At 38.7% G+C, this 26,299-nt stretch overlaps 1 protein-coding gene across 2 annotated transcripts in view; it reads left to right on the top strand.

The window, feature by feature from the left end:
* LOC124711210 (D-xylose transporter) overlaps window positions 1-23,127 on the top strand; it is a 356,560-nt gene extending 333,433 nt beyond the window's left edge. For both annotated transcript variants that reach the window (XM_047241156.1, XM_047241155.1), the window contains exons 6-10: window positions 4,321-4,540; window positions 16,892-17,085; window positions 18,642-18,726; window positions 19,274-19,471; window positions 21,171-23,127. In XM_047241156.1, the coding sequence (XP_047097112.1) occupies window positions 4,321-4,540; window positions 16,892-17,085; window positions 18,642-18,726; window positions 19,274-19,471; window positions 21,171-21,352 (879 nt within the window). In that variant the 3' untranslated portion in view covers window positions 21,353-23,127. The remainder of the gene's footprint in view (window positions 1-4,320; window positions 4,541-16,891; window positions 17,086-18,641; window positions 18,727-19,273; window positions 19,472-21,170) is intronic.
* Window positions 23,128-26,299: the final 3,172 nt, after the last annotated feature.

Raw genomic sequence — 26,299 nt, 5'->3', positions numbered from 1 at the left:
AATGTATGTTATCTTCATTGCATGCTTATAGTTTCTGGTATTTTCACATCTAAACTTCAGATGTTTAATGTTTTGTGCACTCAAACTGCGGTGTTTGTGAGTTTGTGTGACAGAATAGTGATGTTTCCATGATGACACTAATCTTGTGCTGTGATTGGATAACATGAGCAACCTGAGCAACTGACATGGAAATTTACATACCATATTTCTCTCATTTACACTTGTGCATTACAAAAATATCAATTTTAAGTGATACAGGACACACAAGCATTCAGCTGCTTTGCACATATCTCTGTTAGAATTGTGTGTATACCCTCACTTGGATTTACACTGTTTTTGTTTGTGATTCCTGTTTACATTAAATCCAGGTGCACTAAGTTCCTTTGCTTTCATCCTAACGAAATGTTCCTAAATTTCACCTGATAAATTGCAGACTTAATTCATATTATGTTGTTTTCAAGCTCCTGGTATGCTGCTGTTGTTCAAACAAATGTAAAACTCATTAAACTCATGCAAGATACACTAGCAAAAAGAAACTTGATAATAATGCACATTACCCGCAGTCAGCGAGTGAGGAAAGTAAGCTAATGGGATGTATTCTGCACAATGCATACATATCGCACACTTTTTTCTCTATTGCTAGGTAGTGATTCTTATGTTACCTTATGCTAATGCACTCTGGTAACGACATTTGCAAACTTATTCCGGCATCGGATAGAACAGCCAATAGCACAAACAAAAAAACTGTCTAAAACAGTGTCACAACAATAATACTAAACATTGATTAAAGAAGCATCAAAGCATAATAGAGATATACAGAGACAGGGATTCGATAATGAAATTTCAGCAACTTTGTTCATTCCCTTTTGATGTATCCAGTGGAATGTGAAAATTGTGGGACAACCTTAGGCTGAAACACCAGAGCTGTCAGGATGCCCACAAGAGCTACTTCAAGGAAACCACACCCACAAACCTCTGCTACGTAGAGCTAAGCAGGATTTCAAGGTGCATCCCTAAGTCTAGGTACTACTTGTTCAAAAAAACATCACATGACATCACATATTAACAGTTCCAAAAATGTTGACAGCCATAATTTAAATCTATGTCATTGTACCTCTCTCTCCTTATTGAGGAGGAGCTATTAATTCTGAAAGCTAGGTAGAGAATGACTTTTACTTTTTTACAAAGAGTACAAAAACATATGTCTGAAACTTGGGGATTTATTCTTGATATTAAAATATTACAAAAATTTCTTGCAAACATTGGTCCAAAAATCCTTTCTTAGGAAGGTATGAAAGGATTTATTATTCACAGCTTAAAAATGATATCCTTATCAAATGCATTTACATGTATGAAAGAATTTATGTAAATGATACATTTACCAAATGCATTTACTTTTACTGAAATTGCTTGAAGTGACCAGATCGTGCTTCTGTGAATGACCAGATCATGCTTCTGTGAATTTGGAGAGCCTGCATTCCATGCTTTGCCTTACATAGGGAAAAACACACTCATTTTTCCATATTGGTTCACACAACTGATCCCCACTGACTGATCCACCTGTTAAGAAACCAGTTATTGAGATACTGATGAACATCTGTGTAAAGTGAGGTGGAGTACCACATTCACTGAAGGACATCTACAGATACATCGTACAGTGTCTCATGTCTGAAAAACTCCAGATATATTTGTCTACTAAGATGTTGCAGAAATAAATAGGGGCTGATGGTTATGAATCATTCTACTGAACATGTTGAGGCTGAACCTCAGGTAATGTCTGCCTTGACACATGCCCAGATGTGATTCTTATGATATCCGAAGATCCCATCATGTGGAAAGCCAGCCTTGTCAAGAACAAGGTACATGCTAAGAAGTGCAGAGAAGCAGCACAGTGCTCTAACATCTGTTGACAGAAAGTGATTCTTGGCTGAAAGTATGCCTCATTTACCGTATTTACTCGAATTTAAGCCGCACTCGAATCTAAGCCGCACCTGAAAAATGAGGCTCGAAATCGAGGAAAAAAAATTTTCCCGAATCTAAGCCGCACCTGAAATCTGAGACTCGAAATTCAAGGGGAGAGAAAAGTTTTAGGCCGCACTTCCAAATCGAAACAAAGTTGGTCCATTGTAATATGAGACACAATTTAGGTTGAATGAATGACGATACCGCTGTAGTAGTTTGGTTCGAGTCGTAAGCTTAGCAGTTAAGCTTTACTAGGTAGCCGTTGTTATGCGTCAGGCGCTCCGTCCGTATTTATACGGGTACCCTTCCTTTTCCACGTGCTTTGTCTGGTTTGAATTGATTGCTTATTTTTCTTTGATCTGACAACTGCAATTCTCTTTGTTATAGGTGTTTCCGTCACACAAAGCTGAGAATGCATTACTGTACTGTGTCATGCATTGTTTGTCGCATTCTGAAAATGAGGGTTTACAGCCTGTCGCCGCTCGCGGCATGGCTTGCTTTTGTGCACCGCCGCTTTTTTTTTAAAAAAAAAAAAAAAAAAAAAAAAAAAAAAAAAAAAAAAAAAAAAAAGAGAGAGAGAGAGAGAGAGAGAGAGAGAGAGAGAGAGAGAGAGAGAGAGAGAGAGAGAGAGAGAGAGAGAGAGAGAGGGGAATCGAGAGGAATCGTCTCATTAGCGAAACAATGATAATGATCAACAAGAACCAAATAATAGACTGCGTATGATAGAAGATGTTCTGAACGAGAATTTAGCGAAAATTTTTTCTGTTTGAAAATCTTTGCAGACGCCTCTTTAGTACATTACATTATGCACAGAAATTAGAGTCATCTTAGATTTAAAAAATCTAGTCAATTGCCGTGCTTCAGTTCTGACTCTATCACTATTAGGCATAAGAATAATACGAATATAAACATGACATGGTATGTATATTTTTCCGTGTCTGCTGTTGTCTCACTCTAGTTTCGTAGTTTACTAGGCAGGCAGGATTTAAATGAGATAGCAGCAAACATGAAAGAATACATGGCAAAATGTTTATATTCGTATTATTCTTATGGTGAAGAGAATACTGCATGTGATTCCTATTAGCAACCATTTCTTCTCACAGTTAGGAAAAAATTCAGAAAGCAGAGCTGGCCATATTGACAAATATCCCAAACAGTCTTGCCAGTCAGATTTTCATAGTACATTGAAATGCTGCTACGTTCGAAGAGGAACAATACGGAATTTGTATTTACTTCGTTGGATAATGTATGAAAATGCAGTGGTCGAAACTCGGGGCGGAGAAAAAAAAGTTCGTCTTCCACCTTTTTTTTTAATTTATTTACTGACGCAGAGGTTTTGGTGCTAGTATTTGTCTTTGTGCCTGCGAAGCATACCCGCGTAGCGCTACATATATTCGATGACAGAAGTTAGTTGTGGCGGCACCTACCAACATTTTTCAGAACTTCCGCTTACTTTGCACTCAATTCTAAGCCGCAGGCAGTTTTTTGGATTACAAAAACTGGAAAAAAAGTGCGGCTTAGATTCAAGTAAATACAGTAATCCTTGCAGTTGTTAGAGGTGATACATGTACAAAAGATTTTCATACAAAATGTTTGTGATCATCATGTGATTAATGCCTTCCTTTCTCACAAGTCTCCTTGTACTACTTGATGGAGATTCATAGATTCATCAACAGTACAATGAACCTATTCTTCAATCTCAAGTATTTACACATTGTGTGATCTGCTAGTCTCCCACCATATGCAACTCTCTCTTCAAATGAGCCTGCATCTTGCAAGTGGTGGTGCATTTGTACAAAGGTTCCTGCACAATGCAACTGCCTCCCAGGGTAACTTTCAGCATAAAGCTGGCATACTGTGTCTGCATTGCTGTCTGCTCGACCATATATGTACAGCATAACCATCATTTCAAACACTGAATACATCATTGTAATGGAGCTTATTTTAAAACAAAACAAACAACAATCAGACAAAACATAACAAATGCCATGACCAACTGTAAACAAGAAAGTGAGTAAAAATTCAAATATGAGGTAAATAGACAACCAGAGGTCACTACAGGGAATTCCTAATGTACCTCTCCAAAGCAGGATTTTCAGACCCCATTCATATGAATTTTTTGTAATGTTTTGGTGTCAAGAATAAATCCTTAAGGTTTCTGAGACATGTTTCTGTACATCCTGTATGTATCTACTGGCAGTGCAAAATGTATTGTCTCCTGAAAGTGTGAACTGCTAGCAGTCCTGTTCCACAATTTATTAGTTTTCTCGATGGAATTTTCCTTTCGCATAATAATCCTACTATAACAAATTACACAATTTTATAGGAGAGGTAAGAATGAACGTGTTTTTCCCTTAGGGATGGCGTGTGTGTTACTATGGTGCTGGAATAGTTGGCATCATCATTGCAATACTGACTGGTCTGACACTGCGGGAACCTGAAAGGCAGGCAATTGGCGAAGAGAATACGGTAGCTGTTAATGCTGACGGGGAGCGGGCAAAGAAGAAGGGTGCATGGCGCGTAATGCTGGAGCCACGGGTCATTCTGCTCTGTCTTGCTGCGTCCATCAGGCACACAGGTATGTATTGCCATCAGCTTTTCAGGATACCACTGTTCATGTCAGTGTTTAAAGTTGCAGACCATGAGCTGCCATATTTTCTGTAACACTGAGGAAGGCTCATAGTAGAGGGCAAGCTTGAGGTTTTAGTGGAGACCGGCCCTCCATTCTGAATGATAACACAAGGAATGTAAAATGGCAACTGAATTTTTGCAACTCCTCCCATCTCTTCTCAAATGAGGGAGGAAGGAGAAGCTAGCATAATTTGCAAGATGGCTCTAACAGCCATGTTGTAGAATTATATCAGTAGCTCTTTATATGTTTTTTGAACACTTGTACACATATCCTTTTTGAGTACAAGGTTACTCATAAGTACCACTGGACTTTCAGAAGATGATAGTGTGAAAACTATAATGCACTCAATACAGCAAAATATCACAGAATAATCCATAAAAGTTTTTAAGGCTTATTACAAGTGCTCAATAATGGCACCTTTTGTGATTTGTTAAATGTCAATATGATAGTCAGACTCTCGCCATACACATCCCGAACCACCGTCAATATTGGAGACTGCATTAACTATCCTCTTTTGCAACTCTTCCAGATTGAGAATGTGTCAGACAGTTGACTGCAGTATCTCTAGTTCTCTGCTTGCCCCTCATCAGTTTCTTTGGGCTTCTCAGAAGTAATCCTAGAAGGCACCCCAGCATCTCTGCTGATAGCACCAACAGACCTATTTTCTTAGTACCACACCAGCAACCACTCTCACAGAATGTGTTGTATCACCTGTGGATTGTTTTGCGCATTGAAACTTTTACTGATACTTGGTGTGATATCATCACTGAACTGCCACAATTGACTCACATTCAGTTAACTTGAGGACACAAAATACACTTACATTGCATTTGATACCACATTTCAAAATGCTGACATTACGGGAGCCTGACAGATAGGTTGTCAGTGAAGGGAACACAGCAGCTGTGAATGCTGACAGTGAGAGGGCAAAAAGGCAAACTGTGTGGAGGCTGATGCTGGAGCCGCGGGTCATTCTGCTTTTTCTGGCCACATCGATCAGGTACACATCTTTGTGGCGCACTTTGCAGCTACACTATGAAACATATTATGAAGTGAAACTTTGAGAGGTGGTCAGTGCACTTTTTTTATGTCCAGTAGTTTTAGTATAGTCATATTTTGAAATCCTAGAGGTAGTTATGAATTACATTATGAATGCCCCTGTATTTTATTACTAATGTGTTATTTCGATTCGTTAATTTTTATGTAACTTATATCCCATTTTGTAACTTTTCACATACATAGAGTATTGTCAGTGTTGAAAGTACCAAGTCAGTAAGTCACAGTAAAATATTGGCACCATGCTGACATCACACCCAAGTTTTTATTTGCAGTCTGTCACCTTTATCCTTTTTAACACCAATAACAAATATTGCAAATAACTTGAATCTATATCACATGAAATATATTTCTTGTTGTTCCAAACAAATAATAATGGTTTGAATAAGCCAGGAAAAGATATTAAAGGACGAAACATGATGATGGTCGGTTTGTGGGGCGCTCAACTGCTTGGTCATCGGTGCCTATACAAAGTCCCAATCTTTCCACAGTCCTATGTGTCCACTTGCACGAATGATTATTATGATGAAATGATGAGGACAACACAAACACCCAGTCCCTGGGCAGAGAAAACCCCCAACTTGGCTGGGAGTCGAACCAGGGACCCCACGATCCAGAGGCATCACTGCTAGGCAATAGACCCCAAGCTACAGAGGACTGATAGTGTAGATACATGTTTGAAAATATTAGGAGCAAGCAAAAAGTTTCTGTCTGAGGGCGTTGCTGCTGCAGCATATATTCAATGTAGCATGACTCTGATGTGGGTATATAAGCAGCAGCATGTAGGAAAGAGATTAGTGTGCCATTTCCATCTTTCCAATGTGCGTGCAGTAAATGTGGAAATACGAACTATGACAATGTAATACCAAATGTGTCCAGCAGCTGTTAATCTTTTCCTGTCTGCCAAAGCACAAACTCCAGTAAATATCCATTGTGAAATGAAGAATCTGTATGGGGCAGTGTGCAGGGGCACTGACTTATAAAAAATATTGGGGAAGCCCATACTGGGGGTCTTGCCCCGGGAAATTTTCTAAATTTTAGATGAAAAATAGTGAGTTTTAAAGTTTTTTAAGCATTTTAGAGTCATATGATCAACATTAGAACCCCAAAAACTGAACTCTCGATAACTTGACACTCCGGGAAACTCTACAATCCTGACACATTTTTTGGCTTTGAAGAAAGGAACAAAACATAAATACACATGGTATTTTCGTAAAAAGCTAATTTAATTTACCGTAATAATCATGCTTATAGACTCTTACAGAGCAGTGAATATATAGCTCTGAAGATACTGAAATTCTATTTAAATAAATCCTAAACTGCCATTAAAAGAATAAAACATAAAATATTCCTGTCACACAGTAATAGCACTTTGATTAATAAGTGAAATAGCTAATTTAAGCTTACTTTGAATAAGGCTCAGGGTTAATTAAATAAAAACAATATCACAAAGTTAATTCTTTAATACAGTTAATAAAGTTAATACAGTATGCCTAATGTTGTTGTTGTTGTTGTCTTCAGTCCTGAGACTCAGCATCACCCGACTTAATTAGACTACATTCCATTATCCTCGTTTTGCTTTTGTTGATGTTCATCTTATATCCTCCTTTCAAGACACTGTCCATTCCGTTCAACTGCTCTTCCAAGTCCTTTGCTGTCTCTGACAGAATTACAATGTCATCGGCGAACCTCAAAGTTTTTATTTCTTCTCCCTGGACTTTAATACCCGCTCCGAATTTTTCTTTTGTTTCCTTTACTGCTTGCTCAATATACAGATTGAATAACATCGGGGACAGGCTACAACCCTGTCTCACTCCCTTCCCAACTGCTGCTTCCCTTTCATCCCCCTCGACTCTTATAACTGCCATCTGGTTTCTGTACAAATTGTAAATAGCCTTTCGCTCCCTGTATTTTACCCCTGCCACCTTCAGAATTTGAAAGAGAGTATTCCAGTCAACATTGTCAAAAGCTTTCTCTAAGTCTACAAATGCTAGAAATGTAGGTTTGCCTTTCCTTAATCTATTTTCTAAGATAAGTCGTAGGGTCAGTATTGCCTCATGTGTTCCAACATTTCTGCGGAGTCCAAAGTGATCTTCGCCGAGGTCGGCTTCTACCAGTTTTTCCATTCGTCTGTAAAGAATTCGCGTTAGTATTTTGCAGCTGTGACTTATTAAACTGATAGTTCGGTAATTTTCACATCTGTCAACACCTGCTTTCTTTGGGATTAGAATTATTATATTCTTCTTGAAGTCTGAGGGTATTTCGCCTGTCTCATACATCTTGCTCACCAGATGGTAGAGTTTTGTCAGGACTGGCTCTCCCAAGGCTGTCAGTAGTTCCAATGGCATGTTGTCTACTCCGGGGGCCTTGTTTCGACTCAGGTCTTTCAGTGCTCTGTCAAACTCCAAACTCTTCACGCAGTATCGTATCTCCCATTTCATCTTCTTCTACATCCTCTTCCATTTCCATAATATTGCCCTGAAGTACATCGTCCTTGTATAGACCCTCTATATACTCCTTCCATCTTTCTGCTTTCCCTTCTTTGCTTAGAACTGGGTTTCCATCTGAGCTCTTGATATTCATACAAGTGGCTCTCTTTTCTCCAAAGATCTCTTTAATTTTCCTGTAGGCAGTATCTATCTTACCCCTAGTGAGATAAGCCTCTACATCCTTACATTTGTCCTCTAGCCATCCCTGCTTAGCCATTTTGCACTTCCTATCGATCTCATTTTTGAGACATTTGTATTCCTTTTTGCCTGCTTCATTTACTGTGTTTTTATATTTTCTCCTTTCATCAATTAAATTCAATATTTCTTCTGTTACCCAAGGATTTCTGCTAGCCCTTGTCTTTTTACCTACTTGATCCTCTGCTGCCTTCACTACTTCATCCCTCAGAGCTACCCATTCTTCTTCTACTGTATTTCTTTCCCCCATTCCTGTCAATTTTTCCCTTATGCTCTCCCTGAAACTCTGTACAACCTCTGGTTCTTTCAGTTTATCCAGGTCCCATCTCCTTAAATTCCCACCTTTTTGCAGTTTCTTCAGTTTTAATCTACAGTTCATAACCAATAGATTGTGGTCAGAGTCCACATCTGCCCCTGGAAATGTCCTACAATTTAAAACCTGGTTCCTAAATCTCTGTCTTACCATTATATAATCTATCTGATACCTTCTAGTATCTCCAGGATTCTTCCACGTATACAACCTTCTTTTATGATTCTTGAACCAAGTGTTAGCTATAATTAAGTTATGCTCTGTGCAAAATTCTACCAGACGGCTTCCTCTTTCATTTCTCTCCCCCAATCCATATTTACCCACTATGTTTCCTTCTCTCCCTTTTCCTACTCTCGAATTCCAGTCGCCCATGACTATTAAATTTTCGTCTCCCTTGACTACCTGAATAATTTCTTTTATCTCATCATACATTTCATCAATTTCTTCATCATCTGCAGAGCTAGTTGGCATATAAACTTGTACTACTGTAGTAGGCATGGGCTTCGTGTCTATCTTGACCACAATAATGCGTTCACTATGCTGTTTGTAGTAGCTTACCCGCATTCCTATTTTCCTATTCATTATTAAACCTACTCCTGCATTACCTCTATTTGATTTTGTGTTTATAACCCTGTAGTCACCTGACCAAAAGTCTTGTTCCTCCTGCCACCGAACTTCACTAATTCCCACTATATCTAATTTCAACCTATCCATTTCCCTTTTTAAATTTTCTAACCTACCTGCCCGATTAAGGGATCTGACATTCCACGCTCCGATCTGTAGAACGCCAGTTTTCTTTCTCCTGATAACGACGTCCTCCTGAGTAGTCCCCACCCGGAGATCCGAATGGGGGACTATTTTACCTCCTGAATATTTTACCCAAGAGGACGCCATCATCATTTAACCATACAGTAAAGCTGCATGCCCTCGGGAAAAATTACGGCTGTAGTTTCCCCTTGCTTTCAGCCGTTCGCAGTACCAGCACAGCAAGGCCGTTTTGGTTAGTGTTGCAAGGCCAGATCAGTCAATCATCCAGACTGTTGCCCCTGCAACTACTGGAAAGGCTGCTGCCCCTCTTCAGGAACCACACATTTGTCTGGCCTCTCAACAGATACCCCTCCGTTGTGGTTGCACCTATGGTACGGCCATCTGTATCGCTGAGGCACGCAAGCCTACCCACCAATGGCAAGGTCCATGGTTCATGGGGCTAATACTTTCGGTCAAAAAGTACATAATTAGCGGGTTTTAATTGGGTCTTACACCCTAAAAATATTTAAGTATTTGAAAAAAACTAATACAGTACTATGTAATATAATAATACAGTACTATGTAATATAATAATACAGTAATAAACTAGTACTAATATTTCAAAACTGAAGATGTAACATTACGTATTTTATTCTCTATTTTATAAAGATTTTTAATATTGCTCTAATGCCATTATTATGGCTAGAGTGTCTTTAGAAAGTTGCAAATGTCAACTGTCTGGCTGTATTATTGAATATGAAGTGGTTGATGACTGGTCAGATATCCAATTCACCCAAAACATCTTGATGGGCACGAAGAACAGCCAAGTTGTCCAATCACTTCTGTTCCATTGTTGATCGGAGATATGACATCAGATGTCTAAGGGCGCTAAATGACTGTTTTTCTGTTGCTGTCATGATTGGAACTACTTGGAGATGCTTAATGCACTTCAATACTTCACATAACACTTCTACAACTGCAGGCTCTTGTGTAACATTTTCTTATACCATGCATGTTTTTTAAGACCAGTTGTTTTTTATTAGTGATATCGGCTAACATATTCAAGTGTAAGTGCAGTCTTTCAATGTCTAGGTCATTTTTGAAAAACTCAGTTGATTTTTCCAAATTTGTTTCACCTCTGTTTACTAAAAGCAAGCACTCTTGTTCAACTTCAATGACATGTGTGAGTCCAGTTGAAGCAAACCACTCAGTAATGCAAGATTACACCATTTCACAAATGTCAATGTAAATAGTTTTGTAGTATTCCTTTGGGGTTTTAAAAGTGTGCGGTGAGCTGGCTTTGTTGTTTTCATACTTCGATTCTGAGGAAGATGTAAAAAGAAATAAGTCTTGAATTGTAACATTGACTCAAGGTAGCTTGCTCATTTGTAACATGCCTCTATTTTGTCCTCTGCAGAAAATGTTTCAAAAAACTCTAGAAGTTCTTCAAAGTTTTTCAACATTGTCAAGATACTTGAAGCTCACATAGTCCATTGAGTCGGGCAAAGGAGTTGTAGGCCAGCTTGGTCGTTGGCTCTCTCACAGCGTATGCTTCTGAATAGTCCCATCCTTTTGTTGGATTCCCTTACAGGTGTTTATTAAATTCTTGGCTAAAGCCATAATATCCCTCATAGATGTAAGATGGCGGAGACTGTCTAAAACTGCCAAGTCTAAACTGTGAACAGTGCAGTGCACATAATGTGCTTTTGGTTGTAAATCCAAAATTAACTTTTTTAGTCCTTTGAACTTACCTCTCATATTCGAGGCACCATCATAGCACTGTCCTCTTAAGTTATCCATTGACAAATCAAGATGAGCAAAAACGTCTTTTAAAATACTAAACAGAGTTTGTGATTCAGTCTTGGGGGTCTCGTATACGCCAATAAAGTCTTTTTTGATGATTAAGCAATCATCGACAGTACAAATACGAAATGAGACTTGTTTGTGAATTGAAGAATCACTTGTTTCATCAGCCATAATAGAAAAATGTTCAGTCTTCTTGACTGAAGCCAATACCTTTCTCAACACAGACTTTCCTAGTAGAACTAATCTTTAAACTCAGGTATGTCATTCTTTCAGAGTTCCAACAATTGAAAAAAAAATTGAGTTTACATCTTCACACCCTCTAATTGCTAGTCATTGTCAGAATAGAAATTGCATGGTAGTAAAAATTGTCTCAAGAGCTGACCGGCCTTTCTTCATATCACTATCTAACTGTTCAATCAATTGGGAGGCCACACTTCGGTTAGTAATAGAATTTAGTTTAAGAACACCTTCTTTTATCTGTAAACGTATTTTCATGAAGACAGAATTTTTCCAAAGCCTTTTTCTAGTTACAAAACCCAACAAAAGTAAATGCATCTTCTTTTTTTGAAGAAAACTGTAATAGATTTTTACCATCTGCCTCTTTGCAGATTTTGCAAAAAACTTTTTTGGTAGAGGCTTCATATTCTAGCCATGTATATTTGATCAACCAAGACTTCTGAAATGATCTTCCCTTACTGGATTGTCCAGGTTTCAGTTGTGAATGGTTCTCGCCTGAAGACGACGAAGCGATTGACAACACAATAATTGTTGGAGGTTGACTTGCAGTATCAACTACCAAGTGCGCCTTTTTGGTAACAAATTTATCCATTGCAAACTTAATTCACAATACACTAAAAGACTAAAGTAAATGAATAAAATATAGTCATATAAAATACTCCACTGGACACTAAAGTCGAAAGACTAAACAGGTCTGCAGCATGCACTGAATGAAACTATCCACACTGAATGACTGCGACAGCAGGGTGGGCTTTATATAGCCGCGGCATCATACTGTCTCAAAGTGTCAAGGCGACATGAGGCAGCAGGTTCCAGGCACTTCTGCTCCAGTCCTTTTGATGTTGCCACGGGCACAGCACTGGCCTGCCGGTGCCAGACTTTACCCAAAGGTTTGAGCACCGGGACAAATTCTAAGTGTGCCCACAGCACCGTAACACTGTCATGATTCACACCACTTGTTTTCAGTTAACCTACTTACTGCTGTAATAATTATTTGCTTTAACTCATTACTGAATTTATTTTAAAAGGTAGCTATCATCAAACAAGGAAAATAAAAAAGTCCAACATTATTTTGTGATTTTACAAAGCATAATATAATAATAATTTTCTTTAATTATTGGGAGGGGAGGGGGGGTGGGGGTTCTGCCCGCCCAAAACAAATTTTTAAGTGGTCTCCGCCCCCCTCAGGCCCTATGGAGTTAGTGCCTGCGAGTGTGTCTTTCAAAAACCATTATTGTGGAATGCTACTGCTTCATAATAACGCCTGTCCCCATACCACAAATGTCATAAAACAGAAGCTACACCAACTCAAGTGGTTAACACTTGAGCTGCCACCTTATAATCCTGATCCCTCCCCATGTGATTATCACACCTTCAGTCCCATAAAAAGGGCCCCAAAGGGTCGATGATTGCTATCAGTTGTGGACGTGCAGTACACAGTTACAGATTTCTATACATGACAGGTCATAAGAGTGGTATTTTCAACCTAGTGCATCAGGTGGGGTTATTGCCTCAATGCTCATGGCAGTTTTACCTGACTGACGTTCTGAATCCACACTGTACAATCTATGAACAGAAACTTTTTGATGACCCGCTTATCTTCTTGTTTAAATAGATATGAATTGAAAGATTGTCATAATGTTAGTATTACATTCAGCTGGCTTTGTATATCACAGCTTCTTTTTCTGTTTTGATTTGGATATATTGAGAGTCATGTTACAAAGATATACTCCCTTTTTTCCTTGTGGCATAATTTACAGCTGAAAAGAAGCATTTGATCTATTTATGCATTATAAATGAGACATGAGATTGTAGTACCTTATTAATTGACAAATGTCATGGAGTATATTCAGATCAGTATTTTTTACATGATCTGTTGTCTGTGGTGTATGGTAAATTTCAGATACACTAAGCAGTACAATTTGTTGAGTGCAGGTGCAGGAACAATTTTCAAAACGTCTCTAGTGTCCCAGTTAAAAGTTCAGGAAGGAGATCAGTGTGCATGTTCAAAATTTTTCAACATGTTGGCCACATCTAAGACAGAAATTTTAAAAAAGCACATATACTGAAAATAAGATGAATCCAATTCTTAGCTATTTCATTTATGTGGACAGTTACATCATCACTAAAAATGAGATAGGCAGCAATTCTTTTTTTCTTTGTGGCTTCCAGAGTTCTCAAAGCATAATACATATGTTTGATATATGAAGTGTGGCCATAAAACAACAAGACTATTGGTGTAAAACATTTTATTTCAAGAACATACATATTTAGTTATTGTCACCTTCAGTATACTGTTCCTCTATCCCTACAATGCTAGATGCAAATTTTCTATTGATGGAAACAGTGCCAGAAGTCTTCCTCTGTGAGCTGCTTGGTGATGCATGCGACTTTTTCTTCCACTGCTTCAGCGGACTGAAATCTTTTTCCTTTTAACCCTTTGGTGGGCGCACCTTTCATACTTCCATAAGTGGGCTCATTGCAGCTTTTGCACTGCAATTAGTTTTACATTTTTAACCTAAGGAAAAATAATCATCCCATCAGTAATAAATAGGTAAAATGCATAAATTTCTTTTTCCATGATTTCAGCACTTGCTTTTGGACCTGGCAAAACTTTTAGGATGTTCTTAGCCTTGGTTTTAGCAGAAGGAAGTGGTTCACTTATCCAAATAGTTTCTTTGTCTTTTCCTACATAAAATTGATAATCCTCTGTTTGTTGTCTCCCCTCTTCAACCAGGTGGTCATCTGTTTCCTATGTTGCTTGTTCGGAGTCACTGCTGTGGTTTTCTTCTTCGATAACTTCCTCTTCTGACTCAGATTCACATGAATCTGGCAATTCTTGTACTACTTATTCTAACAATTTTTGCAGTACTTTCTCATAGTCTTCAGGATGTACAGTTAGATGGTGCCTGTCAAATACCTTCTTTTTCTCCATTTCTACAATTTTATGAGACCTAATGAAACACATGTTTTTGTAAGAGTAATATATTGTAGCAAATCAATATCCAAGACTGTAAAAAGTAATGAAAATTGCATATGGGAACTTTGATTTGATTTGAATATTCATTATATACTAATATAAAAGAAAGATTGCCTTGAGACAAAAGAAAAACACAAGTATAGAAAATACTTACATCACAAGGCGCGTAGCAGCAAACACACCGTGAATGCAACACTCACATTTCAAACAACAATAATGACCAAACTGCTGAAAGCATGAATAGTGCAAATGTAGTAAGAGGTGACATCCATTGAGAACAACAAATACGTATTTGGACGTGGATGCAACTATAACACTATCTGTGATACTAACAGAAAACTAAATCTTGCAGCTATTTGCTGCAAGTGCCCCCACTGAAGGGTTAATGAAGATTTGATCTTGCACAATAGATAATAGTCACTAGCTGCTAGGTCAAGCAAATAAGGCAGGTGGTCTAACATTGGTATGTTGTACGTTGCTAAAAATCTATTCACAGACAATGTGGCATCAGCCAGTGTGTTGTTTTCATGCAGAATCTGTCACTTGTTATTTTACAATTTTGTTTTTTTTCATGTTTTCTCAATGGAGTTGTGCAAGAACTTCAAGATGGTAATGTTGATTAGTAGTATGAGCTTCAGGAATGCAGAGGAGATACACAATTCTATGAATATAAAAAAAAATCATTATTGCTTTGAATCTTGATTTGCTCATACAAGCTTTTCTTGTTCTGGTGAAGTTTAGCCCTACCAATGCATGAAATGGCACTTAGTTTCTGGATCATAAGTGGGAGAAAGAAAAATAAAGAAGGAAAAAAAGAAAGATTTGTCTTGTGTTGTCACTCTTTCCAATAAATTGGATTTATTTTCAGTAGCGTTCAAAGAGTCAGTACAGACATTTTTGTGAGCTTCTTTTTGTTTGATCATGAGACTTTTTGGCACCAGTTTTGCACGCACTTTTCTCATTTTCAATTTTTTATGTAAAATATGCTTATGCATTCTTTGTCAATTCTGACAGTTTCAGCAATTGATTGAATACTCAGTTAATGGTCAAATTGAATCAGATTACCTACTTTTTCAATATTTTCATCCATTTTTTTATGTTGAAGGGCATCCCAGGCATGAGTCATCTTCATCACCTTCTCAGCATCTTGGAACACTTGAACCACTCAAAAACCTATGTAGGTGGTAAACAGTCTTCACCATACACTTCTTTTAGTAAAAAATGGGTTTCATTATCAGATTTTCCAAGTTTAATGTGAAACTTCATGACAGTTTGTTCTCTTTTATTGCACTTATCATTTTCCAAACAAAACAAAAAACAGCTCTCACACAAACTGATGTGTCTACAGACATCAGAGATGCCACATTCAACTGAGAAGGCTACACACTTCATGCTTCACAGCTGTGGGTCATTCACCTTTGGTGCATGCATGACAGAATCAGTCCTGTTATTTTATAGCCACACCTTGTAGTCTTCCCGTTTAAATTCCTGCAAAATTTTAATTATGTACAGTTTCATTTTTGGCTTCATTTTGTGAACACACCAAACCATTGTTTGTGGCAACTGAAGGTCTTTACTGGCCTCATATGCCAATTTCTTTAGACTATGTTGACGCAAAAGGCAAATTCTTTCGATGTTTTATGCTGATACCTGTGACTGACTGGTACTTCTTCCATTTGCACAAACATTCTATTTCTTTAAATTGCCGATGCCATCTGCAAGTGATGCTGGTATTTGAAGGTGCTTGACTCCATTACTGAAAAAAATCTTCTCAGCACTTTCATGACAGAACGACAATTTTTACATTCTAGCACTTGTAGAATTTTTCACTTGTGCCTTACTGTATGTGCGCTGGATTCCAGTTTGCCAAACTTGCACAAGAGTGAAAATTTTCTACTTCCTTTTACATTCTCTGTTATCAGTGTATCACTATGCATTAAACAGTTATAGTTACCTGTAATCAATATATTCATTTTGAATTGCCCTGTACACTGAAAAATTACCATTACTGCTAATGTATTCACACTGAGAAGTAAGGGACTTGCGTCTAATTTATTCCATATATGGTTTTATTTGCGTTAGAAGAAAAACAGCTAGAAATTATCTAATACTTAAAACAAATTATTTATGTAACTTTACACTGCCCACTATCAGTTGCCTATATACTGATGAAGTAAAAATTTATATAATTTAGACATTATAATTACACAGAAATCCCTTAGTATGAAAATTCTCTTCAGTTGTAGAAGGAGTGGATAATTAGGTATCCTGTTAATTTGCTTTTGAATACCTCAGGGTTTTCAGTGTCATGTTTGATGTTATGGAGAGAGAGAGAGAGGGGGGGCAGGGAGGGAGGGAGGGAGGGAGAGAGGGAGAGAGGGAGAGAGAGAGAGAGAGAGAGAGAGAGAGAGAGAGAGAGAGAGAGAGAGAGAGAACTTGTTTCACATGATGTAATTAAATGAAATTTCTTGTTTCAGGTGGCATGTGCTTTGCTTACAACTGTGACCTGTACTATGAGACATATTTTCCGGATTATGACCTTGGGTGGTGGCTGTTTGCGGTCACCATTGTCATAGGCAGTATTGGTGTTGTTGTTGGAGGCGTTGTTTCTGACAAATTTGTAGCCAAAATGGGCATCAGGTCCCGTGTTGCTGTTCTGTCTATCAGCCAGGTAAATACCTTGTGTAAAACATTCAGGATACTGGTACATTGGATCTGAAATGTTAGCAGATAGTGAATGTCAACAAGAACCATTTAAATATTGACTAGGAGCTTATACATGCATTCACGCAAAGAACCAAGCACTGAGGAAAAAAATTATAGCAGCAACAAGTCGTCAGTGTGTTTACAGCAATTAGTCGATAATGTTTTGTGTGAGATATCTCAATCAGAGGAATAGAAGTTGTCTAACTACAATTATCTCTGTGGGAGTACTGCTGTTACACTACCCATAGCAGGCAAAGAAAACTGTTGCAGATACCTTGTATTACTGTCTGGGCACTTCAAACTGAAAGGGTTACTGGTGAATAGGAAGTATGTATTTCTATTGCATGTGGTGGCTTTCCTCCTCACACGGCTGTTTGAAAACTCAGATGGGCCCAAATCCATCCAACACAAATCTGATTGAAGAAACAGCTATGTCAATGTCATATTCCTTATTTGAGTGCTTGGTTTGATAAATTCCTCACATTTGTTTTTAATTCTCTGTGTAGTACTAAATCTCCTCCTCAATCCAAGGTTTGGAGATACAAATAATATACCAAATGTAAGCATTCATTCTGAGGTGTGGTTACATTAAAACACATTCATAATTAAAAGTACAGTTGGACTCAGTCGGGTGACGTCAATGGTGCACTACTTCTCCATTACTGATGGTGTCCAGAGCAGCCCCTTGGCCCCCACAGGTATCCACTGCAGCGGCATGTGGAGACTGCTGCGCATGGTATTCGATCCGCTGCCCTCTGGCAGGAGTCAGATGGCGGTTCGCCCCAATGCACTGAGTCCCGTAGGGCTGTAGTGAACTCAGTACTGGCAGCAGCGGGCACTGACGGAAAGTCGGCAGTGCAGTGGAACCAGACCTTGCAGTGGACTCAGAGCAGGTGGCGACAGGTGCAGCCTGGCCTCAAACCCGAGGCTGTTGCCGATGACACTCAGTTGTCTCACTTTCCGGTGTGGCCTTGGAATCATGGTGGTGCTGCTGAACCTCAGTGAAGGAAGTGTCTCTGCTACAAAATTCTGACATTTATATTGCTTTGAGGCACATTTGTTTCACTAAAACTCGGCACCTAGTCACTTCACTCGTAACAAGGGACTTTCCGCAGTCCAGTGACATCAACATATGTGCTACGGTTATTACCGCTGGCCAGTGCAGTTTCCTGCTGAGTGCAGTGACTGTGGTTACCAGCCTGGAGTTGCAAATGTGATACTTCACATGACTTTCTCACCAATTCTTATTACTTTTGCTAAAAGATTGGGTACTGACACTACAATGTGTTACAGACATGAATGGCTTAAATTATGTATGTTAAAGCTGACAGTTAATAAATGCATTGCTTTTGAACAAGAACATAACTAAACATTATTTTTATAATCAGAATTTTAATGAAAACAAAATGAAAACAATTATTATTTTCTAGTAACAAATGATTTTCTTCATTTTTACACCTTTACAGCTTACAACCTAACTGTCATAGATGCAAAACTTAATAAGCGTGATATTGGTTGCAGCTCATTTCAACACCAGGTGCATATGGCAGTGTTTACTTTACCCCAACGTGGGCACTTATAACTCTTGGACTTTCATATTTCTTTGGTAAGTTAGACCAAAATCACCAGTTTTAACTACCTTTAGAATAGAGAAAAGTATATTATCTAAAATATTTCTCATTTGTATCTGTTTATTTCTTACGCATTCACAATGTGCAGTTTCTAATATGAGGTTGGTTCAGAGCTCTTACCCAAAATAGTCAAGTTAATTACAAACACAAAACTTTCATAGACAAAGACACTCATTTTACAACCTGATGGAAATGTGTAATGGTGATAACTGTGAACATGAAATAATGGAAAACTATGGGGTATGGGGAGATGGCAGGAACATTGGGAAAACATACAGGTGGATAACACATTAGTGCAAAAGGGGAGGTGCCTGCTACCTACACAGTAAGCGAGCTGACATGAGCAACACTTGTTGAAAACAGTGCAGAGTGAAGCAAAAACATGGCAGAGGGTATCACTTGTAACTGATAATAATAATTTTTCATGGTTCATGAGAGATTTCATGTTAATGTAATGGAAGAAGTGTATTATACATAGTGTATTTGTCTGCACTGAAATAACACAATTCTTTCTGTTCACAGCTGAGATGTGGTTCGGAATTGTATTTGCCATACTGGTAGAGATAGTTCCATTGTCTGTGCGGTCTACAACAGTGGGAGTATTTCTCTTTGTCATGAACAATATTGGAGGAAATCTCCCAATACTCGTGGAACCAGTTACCAAAGCCATTGGTTTCAGAGAGTCTCTGTACATTTTCTATGCTGGAGCATACCTTTTAAGTGAGTATATACTTCATTCAAGCAAAAAAATATTATTTCTCATTTTGATTTGTGGACTTGTAAACACATTATTTCATTGCTTTAGACCACTGTAAGAGCATTTGTAAATTTAGGGAAAGCTTTGGACATTGTTGGCTGACAAACACTCTTTGAAATTGTGAAGATAGCATGCGTAGAATACAAGGAGTGAAAGTTAATTTACAAGTTGTACAGAAACCAGACTGCAGTTATAAGAGTAGAGGGATGTGAGAGGGAAGCTCTAGTTGAGAAGGGAGTGAGACAGGATTGTAGCCTCTATGTCGTGCTATTCAGTTTGCACATTGAGCAAGCAGTAAAGGAAACTGAAGAGAAATTTGTGAAGGGAATTAAAGTTCAGAGAGAAAAATTAAGCTTTGTTTACAAATGACAATGTAATTCTGTCAGAGAAGGCAGACTTGGATCACTTGAACAGAACAGTATCCTAAAGAACAGATAGTATCCTAAAGAGAGATTATAAGATGATTATCAAGAAAAGTAAAACAGGGATAATGGAATGTAGTCTGATCAAATCAAGTGATGTTGACAGAATTGGGTTAGGGAATGAGACAGTAAAAGTAGTCAGTAGGTTTTGTTATTTGGCAGTAAAACAACTGATAATGGCCAAAGTAGAGGGGACATAAAATGCAGAATGGCAATTGCAACAAAAGCATTTTTGAAGACAAGAAATTTGTTTACGCCAGATACAAATTTAAGTGTTAGCAAGTCTCTTCTGAAGGTACCTGCATGCAGTGTAGCATTGTACAGAAGTGAAACATGAATGACAGTCATTTCAGACAATAAGAGAACAGGTTTTGAAATGTGCTACAGGAAAATGAGGAGGTACAGGTACGGAGTAGAACTATGACAAAAAAAGAAATTTAGGGCACAAGTGTGTGTGTGTGGGGGGGGGGGGGGGGGGGAGGGGGGTGGCCTTGGGAGGGGGGGGGGGTGCGGGGAGGAATTATAGAGAGAAAGCAAGGGGTCAATACAGAAAGCATTTTCAAATGGGAAATGGGTGTAGGTTGCAGTAGTTATGCAGAGATGAAGAGGCTTGCACGGGATAGACTAGTGTGAAGAGCTGCATCAGACCAGTCTTCAGACTGAGAATATACAACAACAAGAGAAACATACTCAAATTAGGAACAACTGTTGTTAGTTTATAAGCAAATTACCAAAGAGTGAAGTGATATAAATAGGAGTATGGCTGCAGTGTGACTTTGTATAATATGGAGAGAAAGAGAGAGAGAGAGTACATAGGCTTTTATCATTTTTAAAGAGATCAGTCATTTCAGTTTAATTGATTCAACAGTAAGTTCATGGTGAAACTATATATATTGTATAAAATAACCTTTTTGTCATGTTTCACAGAATTTTTTTTTTTTTGTGTGAGTTTATATCCGAGGAAACAACTGATTTGGATATTTGTTGGAAAATAGTCTTATGTCTGAAAACCTAGGTCATATGAAAGGTAATTTATGTGAAACAAGGCAAAATAATATTTCACATAGCTTACCAGGTATCCCATTAGATTCACTGTGGCACTTTTATCACCATTGTTAACAGTGTGTCACGCACTTTTTCAGTTTCTCCAAAAAGGTGACTTTGAATCTTCTAGTCAGTAAATCTGAATCACAAAATAAATACTGATATATTCTGTTACATAACATCAATATGTTCTCAGGTTCATTGATGTTCTTCTTCACAATGTTCCTGATGGGAGGCCCACCACCTGAGAAGGAGCCAGCAGATATGGGCCACGAGAATGCCGGGTTCACAATGGAGAAGATGGCAAATGGGAGCAGTGCCTCGAGTGGCAATGGTGTTGCCAGGCCATCCGCCCCTCACGATACCAGTAGGCTGTGAAGAGTAGTGCCACAACTGAGGAGAACACAGTAATGCTGATGTCTTTCACAAGTGTGCCAGTTCTGAAGGAATTGGTACACCAGTATCAGTGTGGCACTTGTCAGGGGCAACTGTATTCGTGTTTTGTGCCCTCAAAAGTTGAGTGGCTGGCAATGGCACTTTTTTTGCCCCCATAGAAACAAACAATAAATTAAATGGTTCACTTTATGTGTGCAGTTTCAGAATTTGCAATTGCTGCATCTCCACAACAGGAGGAAAACAAAAATTGCTGTTGCTTACAGGAATATTTTATTGCAGAAGAGTAGTAACCGAAACTTTCTGCTTAGACAAGAGGTCCACAAAAATATTTCACTGAAATGATGTATGGCATTGTAAATATTTTCATATGTTCAGACATGAAGTCACAGGGTCAGTAGTTCATTAGTTGTACCATATGACATCATCACTATCATCATCATCATCATCAAGTTCCTTACAACAAAGTGTGGTATATGAAAGTCCTTGGTGGAATATAAATAATGGAAGGAGTAAAGGCAACAACCCACCACATATTTGAGGCGTTGAGTGGTTGGCAGGCATGTGAAAAAGACTGTACTGTCACCAAGGTTTGAGATAATCTCCTCTTTCATAGTTAAGTAGTACAAATAGACATACATAGACACATAAATCTGAGCCCAGTTGAGCTGCAATGCCAGCACAATATAGCTGACAAGGTCAATATAGCCATAAAAGTTTGTATCTATTGAAACTAGTGATCTGCCTCAGCTTTGAATGGATATACCTGTAAGTATCTACAGCTGGACAACTTAAATTGTATACACGAATCTTCCTTGTGAATCAGTTTACCTATTAGTGAAAAAAACTGTATCAAAATCTCTAAGATCTTGAGATGAGGCTTCACACAGACAGAAAAATGTGGCATGGGAGTTTAATTTATAATATTTAGCAATTCATATATGTACATGTATGTGTGTTTTGTACTTGAGGATGATTTTCAAATACTGGGTGTTGTTTCCAGTCTTGTTTATGTCCCTATCAACCACTTGGTGCCTCAACTATTCAGTTATTTAGAATGAAGTATGTGAGAATTTATACACGGAGCTACAAATTCTGAAACATTGTGGTGTTATGACAAACTATTCACATTGATCTGTTTTTTGGTAACAAGAAGTTCACATTATACACTGGCTTGTTACTGGAAGTTGTCCTTCACCTGGAAATTTGCATGTTATGACATGGTGTAGAAACATGTGAAGAGTGTGGTGATAGCTGAAACTATCTTCAAAATATATGTTTAAACAGAAGTGATTAAGTCTATATTTACATTTTCTCAAACAAATTTTCTCTCTGTACTCCTCCTTGGAAGGCTCACTGTTTCATCTTTATCCTAGTCCTTTTGTAACATGTACAGGAAGTAATGAATTCAAATATAATTTTTTAGAAAGAGCATGCCATATGCAACAGGCATCAAACTTGGGAATAAAACTTGGTTGTGAAGTAGAATACATCACAAGTAAAAAAAATAAAGTTTTGTTCTGCCCTATCCTTTTCTCAAGTCAATTTATCAAATTCTTATGTGGAACTTATGTTAAATGATTTCCCAAAGTGATATTATAAACCATTTGATACTGGAACTTAAACACATTCATGTACTGTTCTGTATTGTTACTGGAATTTGTGTAGCAGATTGGTACAGTGAATAGTCAGATATAATTAATTTTTGTATTATGTAGTACATACAATTATTTAAATAAATAATAAGAATACTATTTAAAGTAATGTTTCTTTAACAAAAATTATGAGCCACATAAAAAAATTCAGTCCCTCAGAACTACACCCATTGATTGCAGTCATTATGTACAATATCAGGTCTGAGTGACCTGAAACACATCAGGCAATGTACATGTTGTTGTTGAAGCAGGCAAGAGTATCATGACTTGTTAATGCAAAAATGCATCTCAGAAATGAGGTGAGTACAGATAAACAATTTGTAATATCTCCAGAGTCAACATTAAGATGAACCTTTCCAAATTTCATTCAAAACTTAAGAAAATTTCAAAAAGAAAATTGAAATAATTCTGTGGGGATGACTTACTTCTCTTTTTGGATGGGGTGGGATGAGACAACTGTGTTCCTTGGCTAATAATATTTTGTGAAGTACAGGTATCCTATGCAAGCACACAAGCATCCACCCATCCACCATGTTCTGTAGATTCCATCACAAAGGCAAACCATCAGGGATGTGGAATGAGTCAATGTATACATTAACAAAAGACACGGAAATCATTGAGACTTAATCTGTCCACTGTATTAAGAATCCACTGTGACTATTATGCTTAATCCTATTCACACTTATGTCATCTAAATTTAACCAAGTAAATTAGGAACAAAGCTGCTACTTTGAAACATGTTGCTGCCTTCTCAGTTTTGCTGTACAACTATTGTATGTATATTGTATCTCTGCTATTAGTGGCTTAACAATCCACTTGGTAGAATAGTATCTTTCAAAGAAAATATTTGCTTGCATCTGTAAATACTGACTCCTAATTGCTCTACATTACTATTTGGCAAAAAGTTAACAGAACTGAATACTCAAATAATTTGTAAAAAGGGTGGCTAAACAGCAATAATTTATATTTCCTCTTCAGTTGGCAGGGATTACCAGTTTCCTTACATTCAATGGGAGCTTGTTGAATATCATTTCACCAGAGCACACAACTCCATTCTGGACCTTAGGCAGCAAGGCCAAGTCTTTGTGTAAATTATTTTTGTGTCTTGTGGTGTGACCGGGGAATTCACAGTCCAGTTGAACTTGATTTTTACAACCAACAAAAACTATTAAGTTGGGGCAACAAGAATCTGGATCCTGAGCCATGTCCTGGCATGAGGAACACAGTGCTCAGCCTGACTACTGCACACCTTCTCCAATGCCACGGCACAATGTCTGCGCAGGAGGAGGGGGGAGAGGGGAAAATGGCAAACACTTCACTCTTAAATGGCAGTGCAGTTGCACTGCATATGACTTGATTTTATATTTGACAGTATTATGAAAAGTATAGATTGTGTATGGTGGGAAAAGCAATCTGCGTGGTAGGGGTAAGGAGGAGGTCGGGCTGAGAAGGGAGAGGGGTAGCAGGGTTGGGGTGGGTCGTTGGTTGGTTGGTTGGTTGGATGGTTAAGTGGATCAAATTACTAGGTCATCAGCTCCTTTTTCCTCAAGCAGACAGGTCTGTATGACTGCAGATCAGAGATAGCCTACCATGCAAAACCCAGAGGAAGAAAATCCCAAGGTCTACCAACGTCAGCAAAACTGAGGTAAGGGACAAATCGAAAAAAGGGACACACAGGAAGAAAGACAAGTAAGGTCACCCATCTAGGGAGTAGCTGGAGGCACCTGAAAGAAGAGGGCAATGAAGGAACATACATACCTAAGCCCCACCACTCACCAGAGATTCTCTGCTCTGAGATGGCCTTGGAAAGACTGGCAATATGCACAGGGCAAGAGAAGCATAGAGAGACAAAAGATTAACAAGTCTAACAGACCTTTCAAAAGGGGCGAGAAGAAGAGTAAAAGAGCAGGTAGGGTGAGAACTGGGCTGTACCACCAAGACTGGACAGCTGCAGCCCAATCTGGGTGGAGGAGGCAACACATTGTTCTGCCAGTGCCTCAGTGCACCGACAAGGTTCAGTGGCCCTCTCTTCCATAGGGTGGCAAAAGCTCGCTTCACAAATAAAATGTAAAACTAAGTCAGCCACTGGGGCATTGTCCCCTAACACCTGGCGTAGTGAGTCAGGGAGTTTAAGAGCCCGCGACAGGGTAGCTCGGTTTGGACAATCCAGCAAAATGTGGACTACCATCAAATGGGTACTATAACTACAGTGAGGTGGGTCCTTGCTACAGAAGAGATGACCATGAGTCAGCCAAGTATAGTTTATGCAGAGCCAGCAAAGGACAGCAGGGTCCTTGAGAGAGGCCTGCATGGAGTACGTCTACAGATTCGTATTCTCCTATAACACCCGTCGTTTCTTTGGTGAAGTCAGAGTCAGACATTCTGTATTCCACAACTTGAAGGTGTAATACTGACCAGAGGTCTGTTCCCAGAATACCAATCACAAGAGTTGGTTTACTGGTAGCCTGTTTGCCCAGGCTATCAGTGAGTTCATTCCCCAGTGTGGCCTGGGGTCCAGACAAAGGTCTGTGAGTGTCCACACTGTTCAAGTGCATACAGTGAATCCTAGATAGCAGTGACGAAGAGATGGTGAGGGTAGCACTGGTCTAGAGCTTACAAACTGGTCAAGGAATCACTGCAGATGGGAAAGGAACAGATATGCTCAAGAGTATGAGAGATGGCTACAAACTCCGCAGTGAAAACACTACAGCCATCTGAGAATGAGAGCAGTTCAGTACGTCCCACATGAGTATAAGCAAAGCCTACATGAGCAGCAACCATCAAGCCATCAGTGTAGATGACTTCTGAACCCTGAGATGTGCCAAGAATGGAGAAAAATTAGCAGCAGCGGCCTCAGGATGAACAGTCTTTCAGACCTTGTGATAGGTCAAGATGAAGCTGCGTCTGAGGAACACATCACAGAAGTGTACAGAAATTGATATAGGAGAGGTGGAAGAGGAATCAACTAAAGTTCATTGAGTATAGACTGGACGTATATTGCAATCATTATCCCTGATCAGTGCTGCGAATGTGAGTAGCATAATTGACAAGCTGTTGTTGGCACCTGATCTGCAATGGAGGGACCCCAGCATTCACGAGTAAGCTGTTCACAGAGTTAATCCAAAAGGCTCCTGTCACAAGTTGAAACCCTCAGTGATGTGTTGGATCCACTATCCACAATGCTGAAGGTGATACCGAATCGTATGCCAGATAATTGAGGCAGGATTGTATCAGAGCTTTCAAATGTTCAAATGTGTGTGAAATCTTATGGGACTTA

This window comes from Schistocerca piceifrons, chromosome 8 (assembly GCF_021461385.2).
Source record: "Schistocerca piceifrons isolate TAMUIC-IGC-003096 chromosome 8, iqSchPice1.1, whole genome shotgun sequence".
Classification (NCBI taxonomy): domain Eukaryota; kingdom Metazoa; phylum Arthropoda; class Insecta; order Orthoptera; family Acrididae; genus Schistocerca; species Schistocerca piceifrons.
This window is presented reverse-complemented; position numbering and strand designations above follow the sequence as displayed.